The following is a 13,860-nucleotide window of genomic DNA, read 5'->3' as shown; positions in this document are numbered from 1 at the left end:
CCGACGGGTTTAAGACTTATTCTGATTTAGATGGTACTACGACTATTAGGTATTAGTCCTATTTGGGTCTTATTCCAAACTTTGTTTTATCCGACGTTGATGTGGTTCTTATTTCGGTCTTATGTTTTATTTTCGGTCCCTTTTAAGCAGATATAAAGAGTAATGTTGTTAGAGGTTCGAATGTCATTCATAAGGTTGGTTCACAATAGACGTGCCCGGCGTTAACGGAAAACGTTTTAAAAAAACGCTTACGATTGCGGAAGTTGAAGTATTTCAACTTTGACGCTTTCGGTTAGGATTGAGGAAATTTGCCGTTAATGGTGGCAACGCTTTTAGTGTGAACTGGACAATGCTGACATTTTGCGCCAGACGCAAACGCTAGAAACTAAATGCGTCTTGTGGAATCAACCAATACGTGCTAGCTGTAAGGCAAGGAAAATGTAATTTTAAATAGTGGCTACATTGTAATACACTATGAGTCTATGAAACGTAATTCCGTTCATTACATGTTTTTATGTTATGTTTGTGTTATTTTGCAGTTACTATTTTCAATTTTCCATTGATGTATTTTAATTACTTTTTGTAGCTTCGTTTGCAAAATTAGGCCCTTGTCTAGTAAACAGCCTTAAGCCTACAGTAGGCTACCGTTAATCCGGCCCTGACTGCAACTCTATATTTGATAAAGAAAAACATATAATCATGCTTGTTTAGGATTTGCCATCATATAACTTTCAGTACAAAAATAATAAAACATGATTGGTAAAAGTTTCTAACTGAGCGTACTAAAATAGAACGCAAAACACACAAACCGTTTTCAAAAGCGAAAACAAGATGTCTAAAAGCGATAAACTTGGTAGTTTGATCACGTAACAATAAACAGTATTTCCAAACAATGAACATGTTTTGCACTCGTCAGTTACTTTCTGTAAATATTCGTGCTTTTATTATTTAACATTTATTAAACACAAAGAAAATCTGCAACAAAACACCACGTCGATCAATTGATGAGTGACGCTGATTAAAGCAAAGTTGTTTTAGCCTGAACTTGTATTTTGGGTTTGTTCAAACGTTTTGAAATAATTACATCTTCTTTACAAATGTTTTATTCGATATTGGAGTTATTGCCAAAAGAGCATCTACAAAGCAAGTTCTATTTAAAATGTATCACCAAGTGCTCAAAGTAACGCCAAATTCAGCTTAAACACAAAAAGATTATTTAGTCGCAACGGTTATTCATACGCAAACAATATATGCCTTTAGTAATCTTGATATGTCGGGTTGATAGTGAAAAGAAGACAATGCAAACAAATTACGTTTAATATGTTATCATGTCCCGGCTTTCCAGATGGCTTTGTCGTGCGGTCAATCAATATGGAATACGATTTACACAGAAAATGCTCGTTTCAAGCGTATTCTTAGATAACGAAAATCATATTTCATGGAATATCATAATAGCGTCATATCAGTTATTAGCATTTGTTGTAGCGGTTACAATCTGTGTTAAAAGTTTGTTTAATGTTACAATCTGTTAAACTACAAAGTCTTGTAAAACCAAAAGGAAAATATTTTATTAACTTTGTAGCCTATACCTCAGAAATAGCAATAGAATAATATCAGGGGCAGATTGAGAAAAATTTTGAGGGCGACATATATTTGATGACATAAAGGTTTTGCGCGAAGTTAAAAAACTATTGTTTATGTTAGGACTATAATTAAAACAAACGTTCCATATTGATCACAAAAATAGATGATTTCGGTAGCAATTTGTGAGTCTTTCAATCAACAGCTGTATGGTAACATAAAAATAATAAATGAGGTTGCTCATAAGTGCAAAATATCACATCAAGCATTTAGTTTGTTAAAAATTCAATTTGTAGAGATTTTAATTGCGATACAACATTCATATTATGGCCAAATCCGAATAAAAGAGAGCGTCATTATAAATAACTTTAAACGATTCGAAAATGTTTGTAACATAGTTTACACATGCATACATTATAGCTTGACACTAACCTAATCTGTATACTCTTTGTATACCTTTAGTTAGTTGTATGCCCTAGCTTTAATCCGGTATATACTTGGGTATACATTATACCCGATTAAAGGGCCTTGTTTAGATTTTCAAACTTGGTGTGACACATTATAAAGACCATAAATGTCTAACACAAAATTTTCGGATATTTAAATGGATGCCATTATTGTGACCGTTATTAGAAGTGAATTGTATTTTTAACCACATTGTACGATTTTCTCTTAAGGTATCGTCGTTTTAGCGCCCTTTCCAAAAATCAACCATGAATAAAACTGAAGAGAGCGTCTTAGAAGTTTCGCCACGGAAAGGACTGACGACCGAAGAGTATCGAGAGGCCGCTGTTGGTATGGTAGAATACATCATTCAATACAACGAAGACTTTAAAGACGTTCCACCTATGCCTGACGTAACACCAGGTAAGTGTCACAAAGCAGGTTGTCTTCGTGAATCAGAGCCCCTATGAAAACGTAAAAAGGAGTGGTGTCACAAACATAACATTAGTTCAAGGTTTTTGCTATTGATCTGTCGGACACTTATGTGTTCATAATGACATGATTTCTTATATCGCTGTTCGCCAAGCTCTGTGGCACACTGAAAACAGCGTCATGGCTCACTGCTCGACCATGGCCCATAGCTTGAAAACCTATGATTTGGTGGGTAAGACAAAAAAAGACGAAAAAAATAAAGATGCAGCTTTTCATGGGTGGTTGCTACTACGGTTCCTCTCCGGGAATGTTTCGACAGGAAATTCCCGGAATTTCCCGCAAAATTACGAAAATTTTTTTTACAATCCCGGGTATTCGGCGACATAGCAAAACTTAAAAAAATTTTAATTTTTAACTAATATAAAGAAAAATAATATTACCAAACCTATTAAAGTCGTTGCCTGAGTTGCTTTATTTGCGCTTACCAGTGGAAAAATCCTAATTAAATTTATTTTACCGATAAAAATACCCCCTGCATGCGCGTTTTCTAATTAAAAGCAAATAAGGGTTCAGCCTTTAATACGAAAAGGTCTTGTTAGATTGCAGAAGCAAAACTACAGAACATAAATGAGCTTAAATAAATGTTTGGAGCGGGATTCCCGGGAAATTTTATTTTGTAATCCCGTTTCCCGGGAATGAAAAAGGGAAAAAGAGGAACCCTAGTTGCTACCTTCCATTCAGAAAAAAATTTATCCCGGAACGTCACGACGGAGTTAATGTCATAATGAAAACTACAAATTTGAGTTTTATTGGTTAATATTTCAAATATTTCATTCTTTTGCGGCCGCTTCAAGACCTTTTTGCGGCCCCAATACTTCGGGGTTTATTAATTTGACGTAAATAGAAAGCATTTGCATTAACATCAACTTGCTATAGGACTAAGACCCATCTTAATTAAATTCCATTTTATTATTTATTTGCTATACTTTCCTGAAACGTATTCGTTATCAATTGACGCCACATGAGTTCAAACGTAAACAACTTACAATTTGTGTGCGTTTTATATCCCATAGCTTCCTAAACTTGAAGATGTAACTCACAAGCGTTTGCCAACAAGTTTTAAGGGTAGCAAGTATAGGGCTACACATACAACACTTATAGTTTTACATCTATATAAATTTACTTATTGCTATTTAAATATACATGTTTTCGCACCGAGTTGCTCATTTATTTGACATTTGCGCACAGATACTAACAATGACAAAGGCCTATATATCACTGCGACCTGATATGTCAGTAAAAGTTAGATAACATTCAACGTGTTTAAAGAGTTAAAAGAAGCACGTTACAACAGGCAATTTTATTAAGCTTTTAGTCGACCTGGCATTATAGATCGCCAAAGGCGGGACAAAATCGGATTTGTTTAGATTAATCGTATAACTTTGTTGTAGTTGCATGGCTGCTACAGGTCAAAAAAATAAACATAAAAAATGTAAAACACAATATAATAAGAAACACACAACAATGAAGCTCCAAGGCCTACAAGTAAAACGAACATTATAGTTGAACAAAAAACAAAACAAAACAAAACCCAAAAACATGTAGGCCCTAATGCAAAAAGCTATAAAACAGTGGTTCTCAACCGGGGTGCCGTGCACTCTAGGGTGCCATTTTTAACGTTCAAGGGTGCCAAGGATATTTAGAATTCTTTAAGAGTTCAATTTTTGCTGTATAGTGAGCGTCTTTATTTCCATCTCGCTTATTGTAACGTTGCAGTAAAATCCACGAAAAATACGAGCAAGTATGCCGCGAACTGTTTATAATATTTGTAGGGAGCCGCAAGCGAAAAAAGGTTGCAAAACACTGCTCTAAATGGTACAAAGTATTTCTAGAAAAAACGATCAAACGATGATAAGATTAACTTTTTCGACCGTTCTATACAGGCGTCCTTATGGCATTTCTCACAGAATATATTTCATAATCGCGCAATATTTTTTCTACGTGTAACGTTATAGGGGTTGCCCTACCGTCCTTATTTCTGAGATTTGTCCTTATTTTAAAGGGCCAGACTTGTGTCCTTATTTTGTCTTTTTTTCAACAACTACAGAACTTCGATCGTTTTCCTCTGGTAACCAGTGTTGAATAATATTCTTAAATTATGCTTTTGCGCCGAGTTTTTATGACAATATAAAACGAAAAAAGTACTCCCGTCCCCGTGGCGTACAAGTTTCAGAATTTTACTTCTAAGTGGTAAGATAGGCAGGGCAGTGTCAACCACTTCGCATTTTTGGCTGCTGTACCTGGATACAGCAACTAATGACAATTTAGCAGTAAACAGCACTACAAGGTTATTTCTGTTTAGGCTATACATAGCAGAATAGGGTGCGACAAAGGCAGCATATTTTTGCAAAGTGGTTGGTAATGGGAAATGGGTGCAGTGCAGTCGACACTTCGATTAAATCAGTAAAGCTATAAGCAGGAGTGGCCAACACTTCGATCGCGATCGACCGTTTGATCGTCACATTTCACCTGGTCGATCGCGTTAAGTGTCGGATTTTTAAAATAGTGTACTTAAAACATTAACAGGAGTAGACCGAAAAACAAACCACAAACCTTGATAAATTGCGGGAGCAGATTGTTTCTGGCAAAAAGTATGGAATGTAATACGACTCGTACAAATACAATGCATGTCCAAAAACGTTTTTTAAATAATGATCTAAATTTTCGTCTGTCCTTATTTTTGGGTCCATGTCGATGGCAACCCTGGTTATAGGACTATTTGTGATTTTAGTGCATTTGTGCTGTTGCGCAAGTTTATAACATTACAAACAACATGAATTTAATTTACTTTATTTGCTGCATATTACTGTTGGAAAACATTAAAAAAGTACCCTTGAAAAGGCCATTTTGGTCATAGTAGTTCAACTTTGATAATTTTCGATTTTTGCAAGATTCAAGGCAACGTAATAAACGTCAACGTTTCATTCAAGGTTTTATGCGCTCCCTAATCCCGGGGGAAGCCCCAGAAGAAAGAGAGCAGTGGCAGGAAGTATACAAAGACATTGATGACGTCGTAACTAAAGGTGCTCTCCAATGGCATTCGTCCAACATGTTAGGTTTCTTTCCAACTGCTAATAGCTATCCAGCGATGCTGGGTGACATGTTATCAACTGCGATCGCCAATATTGGGTTTACTTGGGTAAGAAAAAAATATGTGAAATAAAAATATACGACATTTTGTAAGTTTGTCCTAAAAACAAAACATAACAATGAATTTCCAGAGACGATTCATCAACAGTTCTATGTTTCAGCACTGGGGATCAAATATGGAAATCCTAGGGTAAACCTGATGAACGGCCCATATAACGCACCATTTAGTTTAGGGTCCCCGAACTGTTTTTAAAAAGGGCCGGGTATAAATGTAAGGCCTGACGTTCTGGGCCGGATAAAACGTTTGATGTTCGCGAAAGGGATATGAAATGTTCTATTAAACTCGATTAAATTAAATGTTTTAACGAACTAAATATTAGTAAATAATACCCATCAACTGTAGTGAGCTTCTTGAAATTGTCGTTAAGGGTAAAATTCCATTACAATTTTGTTTTCAATTGCATCCGACACCAATTCAACTGTGTTTCATTACCATTATAGGCACTCGTCTTCGTGACCCAGTAAGTTAACCAAACAAGTCCTAATTTGAAATTAAATTAACCAAGATTTTGTTTATTGCACGGAAATTTGTTTTGATTCCCTAATGCGTATTTATGCTTTTTGCGAATCTTTTTTGCGATTTTTCTTGGTATAAACAACGATCCACACTCCCACTCAGGTTTTTCTGGCAACCACAGGGTTTTTAGGTTCCTTAGTATTGGGCATTAATTACACAATTCTGGATAAGTTGATGTTTCAGAAGCGTCCAGTTTGTAAGTTCGAAAAATGTGCAGTTTAAAACATCAAATTAACGAGATTTCTTCTATAAAAAAACGTATTTCACATCATTTGATAGGCCTCGTCGCCCTCTTGTACAGAATTGGAAACGGTGATGATGGATTGGCTCGCAAAAGCTCTTGATCTTCCAAATTTCTTTTTGCACGAGGGAAACGGCCAAGGAGGCGGGGTTATTCAAGGTCGATATTTGTGAATTAAAAACAGTTTGGTATGTTGCGATATGGCTTTGACTAACCCGGAAAATGTGAAACATTGACCAATTGCCATGCGTCTTAATGGATAGATATTTCCAGAAAAGGCGATTCGGCTGAAATTATGCCAGATTTTGTGTTTTTAATTTTTCACAAAGTATCAATGAGTTGGTTGTTCATTTCACATGTATTACCATGGCAAGTATAATTGCTGACCCCACGTTGTTCTGAACAGGAAGTGCGAGTGAAGCCACACTTATGACTTTGCTTGCTGCCCGAAGCAGAACAGTGCGAGAGCAACTGACCACCAACCCTGACCAATCACCGTGCGAGATTGTGAATCGATTGGTCGCCTATACCTCGTCTTGTAGTCACTCGTCAGTGGAAAAAGCAAGTAGGTGTACCAAGGCAGTTGCTCTTTCTATTAGGTGCCTAGAAAGAAACCCCAAAACCGGTCTGTAAATACCGCATCCCGCAACGCACAATATTTGGGTTATGGTGTAGGTTAGCGTTTGGGTGTGGTGTGGGTGAATCAAGTATTGTTATATTTTCATTATGCGGTTCTTGTTAAACGTTTTTTGCGTTACGTTTTACGTACCAAATTGATGGAGCGCCAACATGCTTTACAAAAATTTTGGTAAAATAAACAATAACATTGAAAACAACTACATTGCACGATCTAACAAATCTAGATTCAATGCAGGTCAAATTTCTCTGGTGAATATGCGCTTTCTGCAAACAGATGAATTAGGAGCAGTTCGAGGAAAGACCCTTCTCGAAGCGATTAGGGAGGACAAAGCTCGAGGAAAAGTTCCAATATATGTTAGTATTGTTAATTTTTCCGTTTTTTGCGGTTTCTGTTCTCGATTGGAAATATATCATAACTTAGTCAAAGATAGGATAAGCGGTACTAATTTAAAACTTTTCGATATTTACCTATTTTTTAAAGGAGCCTTATAAACATTTCAATCAACACAAACTAAAGGCGATGTTAATCACTGTGGTTGACTACTTGGCTTAAGTTGTTTGGTTAAGACAGTTTGTCAAAAAACTTGTTAAAATTACGTTTTTTAATAATATTTTTTTTGATTGTTTTTTTTTCGCAATTTAAAAATGTTTGTATGCTGTTTGTTGCGTTTTTTTAGTTGATTTATTTCTCATAATTGTACGAGTTTTGACCAATTTCAATAGTTTAATGTTTGATTTTTATTTCAACGACTTGATTTAAAGTTGATTTGCTCTCATAATGACTTAAATGAGACTTGGATTGGAGAATTCATGTCTTGGATTTGATACTTCACATGATATTTTTTAGACAACGACTTGGACTCAAATCAAATGATGTGTTTACAACAGTGGTGCCTACAATCATGCCCCATGTCTTTATCTATATTTTCTTTTTTTATTTGGTTTTAACTCATATTTGCCACTTGCTATGACGCCTTTTAACCGTTTGAATAATATATTTTAAAATAAATTATTATACTTCTCTATGAAACTCTAATTGTAATTATCCTGTCAAACTTGACATTCCTGAATATCTGAGCAAATAAAAATTAAATTTAAACTATAAAAATTTGAAGCATAAACACTACCTAAATCAGCCTGTTTTAACCTGGATTAAATTTACCCCAGGGGGGAAATTTCCTCGTCGTAGGGGGTAAATGAGCTATTAATCAAAATATCCGCATCAGTTGACGGACAAAAAAGTTTTCCAGCTGTAGGTATTGTTGTAGCCTATTCTCCTAGTTCGTATCAACTGCTAATTCGAGTCCAAGTCAAGTCTTTTTGAATATAAATTGAAAGTCAAGCCCCAGTCCAAGTCATCAGTTGTTAACGTCAAGTCCCAGTCAAGTCATAGTTAGAGCAAGTCCACTTCAAATCACGTTCTTGTCATAAAAATAAAACGTTTTTAGAATTAGAATTTTTTAATAATTGAGACAAATAGCTCAATTTTATAAAAAAAACTTGAAGAAAACATTTCATTTCAACCCAAGTCATTCGTCCGATTCACTTAAGCAAGTCAATTAATTTTGCCTAAATGACTTGAGTCAAGTCAAGTCATTTGAAAACAGTGATTTAAGTGCACTTAAGTCAAGGAATTAACTTTAGTCATTGCAACACTGTTAATTGATACTTTTTTAGCGTATTGGCAACATCCTTCTCTTTAGTTAGTTCATTGTTAAGTCAATTGCTGTTTGAAATCATCAGTTTTTCGGCAGTCATGGTCTAGATTTGGGTATCGTATCCGCGAGCAGACAATGTGTTTTACGTTTGGTTTGAATATTCGAGTTCCGTTTTCTTCAATCTACCTATACGGATGCGGATTCTTTACATTGCTTACTATTAAATCTAAATCACGAAACCGACTTCATGTCGAATCTAATATTTGTTGTGCATTATCTACTACTTTACCAGACATTAAACACCTCCTTGCCAAAAAGCAAGTGCAGCCGTCGCAGTACATTATATAACTGATGTATTTTGTTACTTTCGTTTTTTTTTAAATGGACACTATTTTATATATAGGGGGTAAATCTGATATTCACCTGTCAAAAGGGTAAAACATACAAAAAAGGTCAATAACCCCTGACCTAAAGTGACGTATTGTTTTTTTTTTGCGTAAATCCACTATTGCCCTAGCAACGATTTATTGTTTGTTTCTAGTTTTGCGCTACGCTTGGAACAACTTCATGCTGCACCTACGATAATCTGAAAGAAATAGGGCCGATATGTAAGTTTTGTTAAAGCACGGAAAAACAATACAGACGAGGGTTAATGCTTTCAAATTAAACAATGCTATTCTTTATTTCATGGAAAATAACCTGAATAGTATCCAAATAGTCTAAATAACCTTCTCGTTAACAGGTAAAGATGAAAACATGTGGCTTCACGTGGATGCTGCTTACGCAGGTGCTGGTTTGCTCTGTCCAGAGATGCGTTACATTGCCGATGGAATTGAGGTAATTTGCTTTTAATCCTTTTATCACGTCGACGGGTGTGCCATCATCATTGTAACCTGTAATTTATTAACAGTTAGTTTCACCAGCAGATTTGTTTTAGAATAAAAAGAGATTTGGGATGATTTATTTTGTTCCATCTATAGTTTCTGTAAATGTTCTTACAACATGTTTTTTTACGAGTTGCAGTAATATTTTTCCGCTGTCCAGTAACTTTTTTTAACAAATTTTATATGCAGTACAGTGACTCTTTCAATTTCAATCCGCACAAACTTATGATGGTCAATTTCGACTGCTCTGCGCTCTGGTAAGTTTTGTACTATATGTTCATTCATATTGGTCCAAAAGTAAATTAAATCGTCCGTATTTGTTGTTTTTTTTTAATTCCGTTTTTATGAGCCTTTTTAGGAAACAACAAATGTTCATGGTGTAAATAAAAACACGCCTCGTTTTCATGTTTTTTTGCTGTGACTTTTGCTCTATACGCGTGTTATTATTATCGAAATAGAGTAGAGAAAAGTAAATCCCACTGTTCTTTTTGTAATTGATGTTTACTGGGCCTATTAGACGAGGAGAAAAGTTATTCGTTTGTACTTTTAATTTCTTACCAAAATTATTTTGCACTTTTTCAGGGTGAAAAGGAGCGTCGAATTAACTAATTCGTTTAACGTCAATCCTCACTACCTTCGTCACGAAAATCAAAATAAAGCCATTGACTACATGGTAAGTAGTTAGTTTGATATTTGTTTTTCAAATAATTTTGATAAAGTGTATAGTTCACTATTTCCATGGAAGTGTATGTCTATACAAATATAAAACCGCTGTTCCGAACTTAAGTAGTTTAAATGATGTAAAGCATCTTTAACATTTAAGCCTGTTTTATTAATCTTTATTTGTAACTTTAAATTTTTTTGTATAGAATTGGCAAATTCCTTTGGGAAGACGATTCCGAGCAATCAAGCTTTGGTTTGTGATGCGCATGGTTGGTTTAGAAGGCTTGCGCACTAACGTGAGACGGTCAATTGCAGAGGCCAAATATTTTCAATCACTTATAGATGAGGATCAAAGGTTCGAGGTTCTATATCCAGTGACAATGGGGTTGGTTTGCTTTCGACTGTTTAACAAGGATTTAAAAAAAGAGGTTTGTACAAAATCGATTTATCTTTTTTAATTGTGAAATATGGCCTAAATAAAAAACTTAATCTTTTTCTCTAGTGATTTTGTTGTTTTGTCACAATATAGTACCGTATTTATCTTGTTTTTACAAGATTCCAATAGTTTTGCAAGACAACAATTTTACATTTTTAGTAACTATCTTTTAAAATGTAGATGCAAGTTACTACGTATTAAGGTGAACCTTTAATTGGCTTATTTCAACTAATATGTTTGGTAAACCTCTGTCACAATACAATTTATGCTAGGAACTTAACGACTTGAACGAGCGTCTATACAAAGAAGTGATGGCGGACAAAACAACCTACATTACACCATCTTTCGTAAGAGGCATTTACATACTACGAGTATCACCAGGAAATATCAACACCACTAAAGAATCCCTGCTTGGCTGTTGGAAAGTTATTCAGGACTGTGCAAATCGCGTTTATACTTGCAAAGGAAACTGACATCTATGGATATCTTAATCAAACTACAAACCAAGTTTCACTTGCTTTATTGGTTGTTTGTATGACCGGATTATCCACGTAACTTAATTTGATTACGTTGTTCTACGTGAAGTTCAAACAATGTATATATAAATATATATGTGGTGATATAAAGAAAATATTGAAGATTTATGTTTAAATTAAATGTTTGATGTGTCGTTTTTGTAATAAACATTATTTACCAGTTGAATTCTAGATTGCCTTAAATTTGTAATAAAACATATTTTTTGGCTACCAAGGGTTGTCTCTATAACGTAAAGTAATTACCCTGCAATACCGCAGTTATTTGAAAAACCTAGCTTAATTTTGCGTGGTTAAAGAAATTGTATAAATTCTGATAATTACCATTACGTATTAATGTTGAAGTGCCGCGGTACACTGGTAATAACTCGAAAACATGCCAAGTGTGTCGCGATGTGTCCCGGGGTTTTGTTACTTGTCTTTTGATTTCAGTTACAATTTACTAATTAGCAGACTCGCCGAAAGTCATATTTCTAAATGGTATTTTGGTCTTTAACCAAATAGACATCGAGGCGATAAGCGCGTATAGATATTATGTAACATTGCTTTTCATTCTTTGCATCAAAGTCGAAAAGAAAGGCCATCATCCATATACTCTGACAACCCATGAAATATTCATCTGATTTCTTGGTAAGTTTGCATGGATCGGTTTGCTAAATATAAAATGATCCTTCGTACAATTGTTAGGTTTTATCAATGATATTTCGGAGCCCAAAATGTAGTGTCCACTAATCCACTGTCGTAAGGAAATACAAAGAAATTTTAAGAGGACCGTAAACAGTTAATATCGAAACTATTTTTTCCGGTTTTCGGCGAACTATTTTGATCGATACAATGACAAAAATGGCATTCAATTATAAATTTGATTCACAAAATGTGAACTGTAGCGTATATCGAAGAATGGAAAAAGGCTGTTATACTAAAATTACTTATATTTAAAGAAGTAACACATTGATGAGCAAAAAACGTAATTATAAGTGTTACATTTGTAAAATCTATAAAAGTCCGCGACAGTACAGAGCGAGCCTTTTCTTTGTAATTCCTAAAAAAGTTTGAAAATTCGAGAAAGACAGATGAGATTCGCGTTTTTAGCACCATTTTCATGTTAGCACTAAAACATCCGAAAAATAGAGTTTGGACTGGATGTGTCCTTAAAAATAGTGGTACCTATACATACACATGATATAGGCCTATAATTACAATCAAATATGAAAAAAATACGTTATTTTTATACGCCTTGCTGACTCCATAGTGAACATTTTCTTAAAATAACAGGCAAAAATGGAATTACAGACGTGTTCTTAAATTACCGGAGGAAATACCGAATAAAAGTGCATTGCAGAAAACAATCCTCGGATCATATTAAATTGCTTTGTGGGTCGGATTTGACCCCCTGGACATATTTTGCCACAAGGCCTTGTTCTAAACCGCCCACTTTCATTGGTAAGAAAGAAACATATTATAGTTTTCAACATGTTTTAAAATGTTATGTAATTCAACAAGTTATAACAACTTAAGCCAATAATCGAAAAACCATTGATGATCTGCCATAATTAGATAAAATTTGTTGGGCGGTTAAATTAATAAAGCTATATATTTATTACGAAACGAAAAAAAAAGTTTTATCAATATGTAAAAATACAGTAAAATATTGCTGCGCAAGAAATTGCAGCTATAATTTATTATAAAGAGAATTAGGTGTAGATGGCGTACGTGTGCAAAGTGTTATTTTAAATACGGCATTAATCCATACTATAATATGTTCCTGTGTTAAAGACTCAGATTTCTAGAGGTTACAACTTTTGTTCAAAGCCAGCCTTAATAAGTAAACCTGAAAAGTTTAATAAACCTAGAAGTAGAGTTAAATCCCTGCTAAGGACGGAATATCTTAGAAAAAAGTTTAGGTCCCATGGGTAATAGATTTCCTGAAAGCAAGTTGCAGAATCTAGTGAACACGTTGCTTGTCTTTGGGAATTATTAAACATAAAAAACATAAAGCAAGACTTACCGTTTAACAAACTACGGCTTGTATATGCGAGGCCTACCATATGTCATCTTTTAGAAGAATTTGTCCTTTTTTCTCAAGAAAAGTGAATGGTCCTCCGAGGACGTTCAAAAATGCCCAAATGTCCTCTTTTTTCGCATTTCAAGTTTGTAGCTTATATGTTTAACAAGACTTTTAGGCGAGACGTTTTATTTATTTCTAAAAAAATACTGGCCATAAAACATGCTGTATTGCTGGTTTAAAGAAGGTTCTCCAACAAATTACCTGACCAGACCTTCCTTCTTTAATATTATTGCAAGCATTGCGCCAGAAATATTGCAACCAAACTACACATGTAAAAAGTCCCTTTATTAAAGCAAAGGTGTGAGTTTTGTAGGCCAGCCCTAATATAATTGTGTTACTGTGTGGCAGGCTATGTTCTTATTTCTTACAGAAGCTTGTCTGGTTAGTCTTTCTATAGCAGAGGTTCCCAAAATAGGGTCCGTGAACCAACTGGGGTCCGTACAGCAGTTTCAGAGGGTCCGCAATGAGAATTAGTCTTCAAGACTCAGTGATTCCCAAACTGTGTGCCGCGGCACACTAGTGTGCCTCGAGAGATTGCCAAGTGTGCCGCGGCA

At 34.9% G+C, this 13,860-nt stretch overlaps 1 protein-coding gene across 1 annotated transcript; it reads left to right on the top strand.

Moving 5' to 3' along the window:
- Positions 1–2,269: 2,269 nt before the first annotated feature.
- LOC146136639 (aromatic-L-amino-acid decarboxylase-like) lies at positions 2,270–11,251 on the top strand. The gene is made up of 11 exons (XM_083395217.1): positions 2,270–2,448; positions 5,448–5,656; positions 6,464–6,584; positions 6,832–6,990; positions 7,300–7,418; positions 9,264–9,330; positions 9,465–9,559; positions 9,796–9,863; positions 10,189–10,279; positions 10,476–10,697; positions 10,978–11,251. Exons 1-11 carry the CDS (start codon positions 2,295–2,297, stop codon positions 11,176–11,178), a joined length of 1,506 nt encoding a protein of 501 aa, XP_083251343.1. The 5' UTR covers positions 2,270–2,294; the 3' UTR covers positions 11,179–11,251.
- The last annotated feature ends 2,609 nt before the right edge of the window (positions 11,252–13,860 follow it).

The sequence above is a fragment of the Ascidiella aspersa genome, chromosome 8, assembly GCF_963924565.1.
Source record: "Ascidiella aspersa chromosome 8, kaAscAspe10.2, whole genome shotgun sequence".
NCBI lineage: Eukaryota > Metazoa > Chordata > Ascidiacea > Phlebobranchia > Ascidiidae > Ascidiella > Ascidiella aspersa.
The sequence above is the reverse complement of the archived record's forward strand: the minus strand, read 5'-3'. Positions and strand labels throughout refer to the sequence as shown.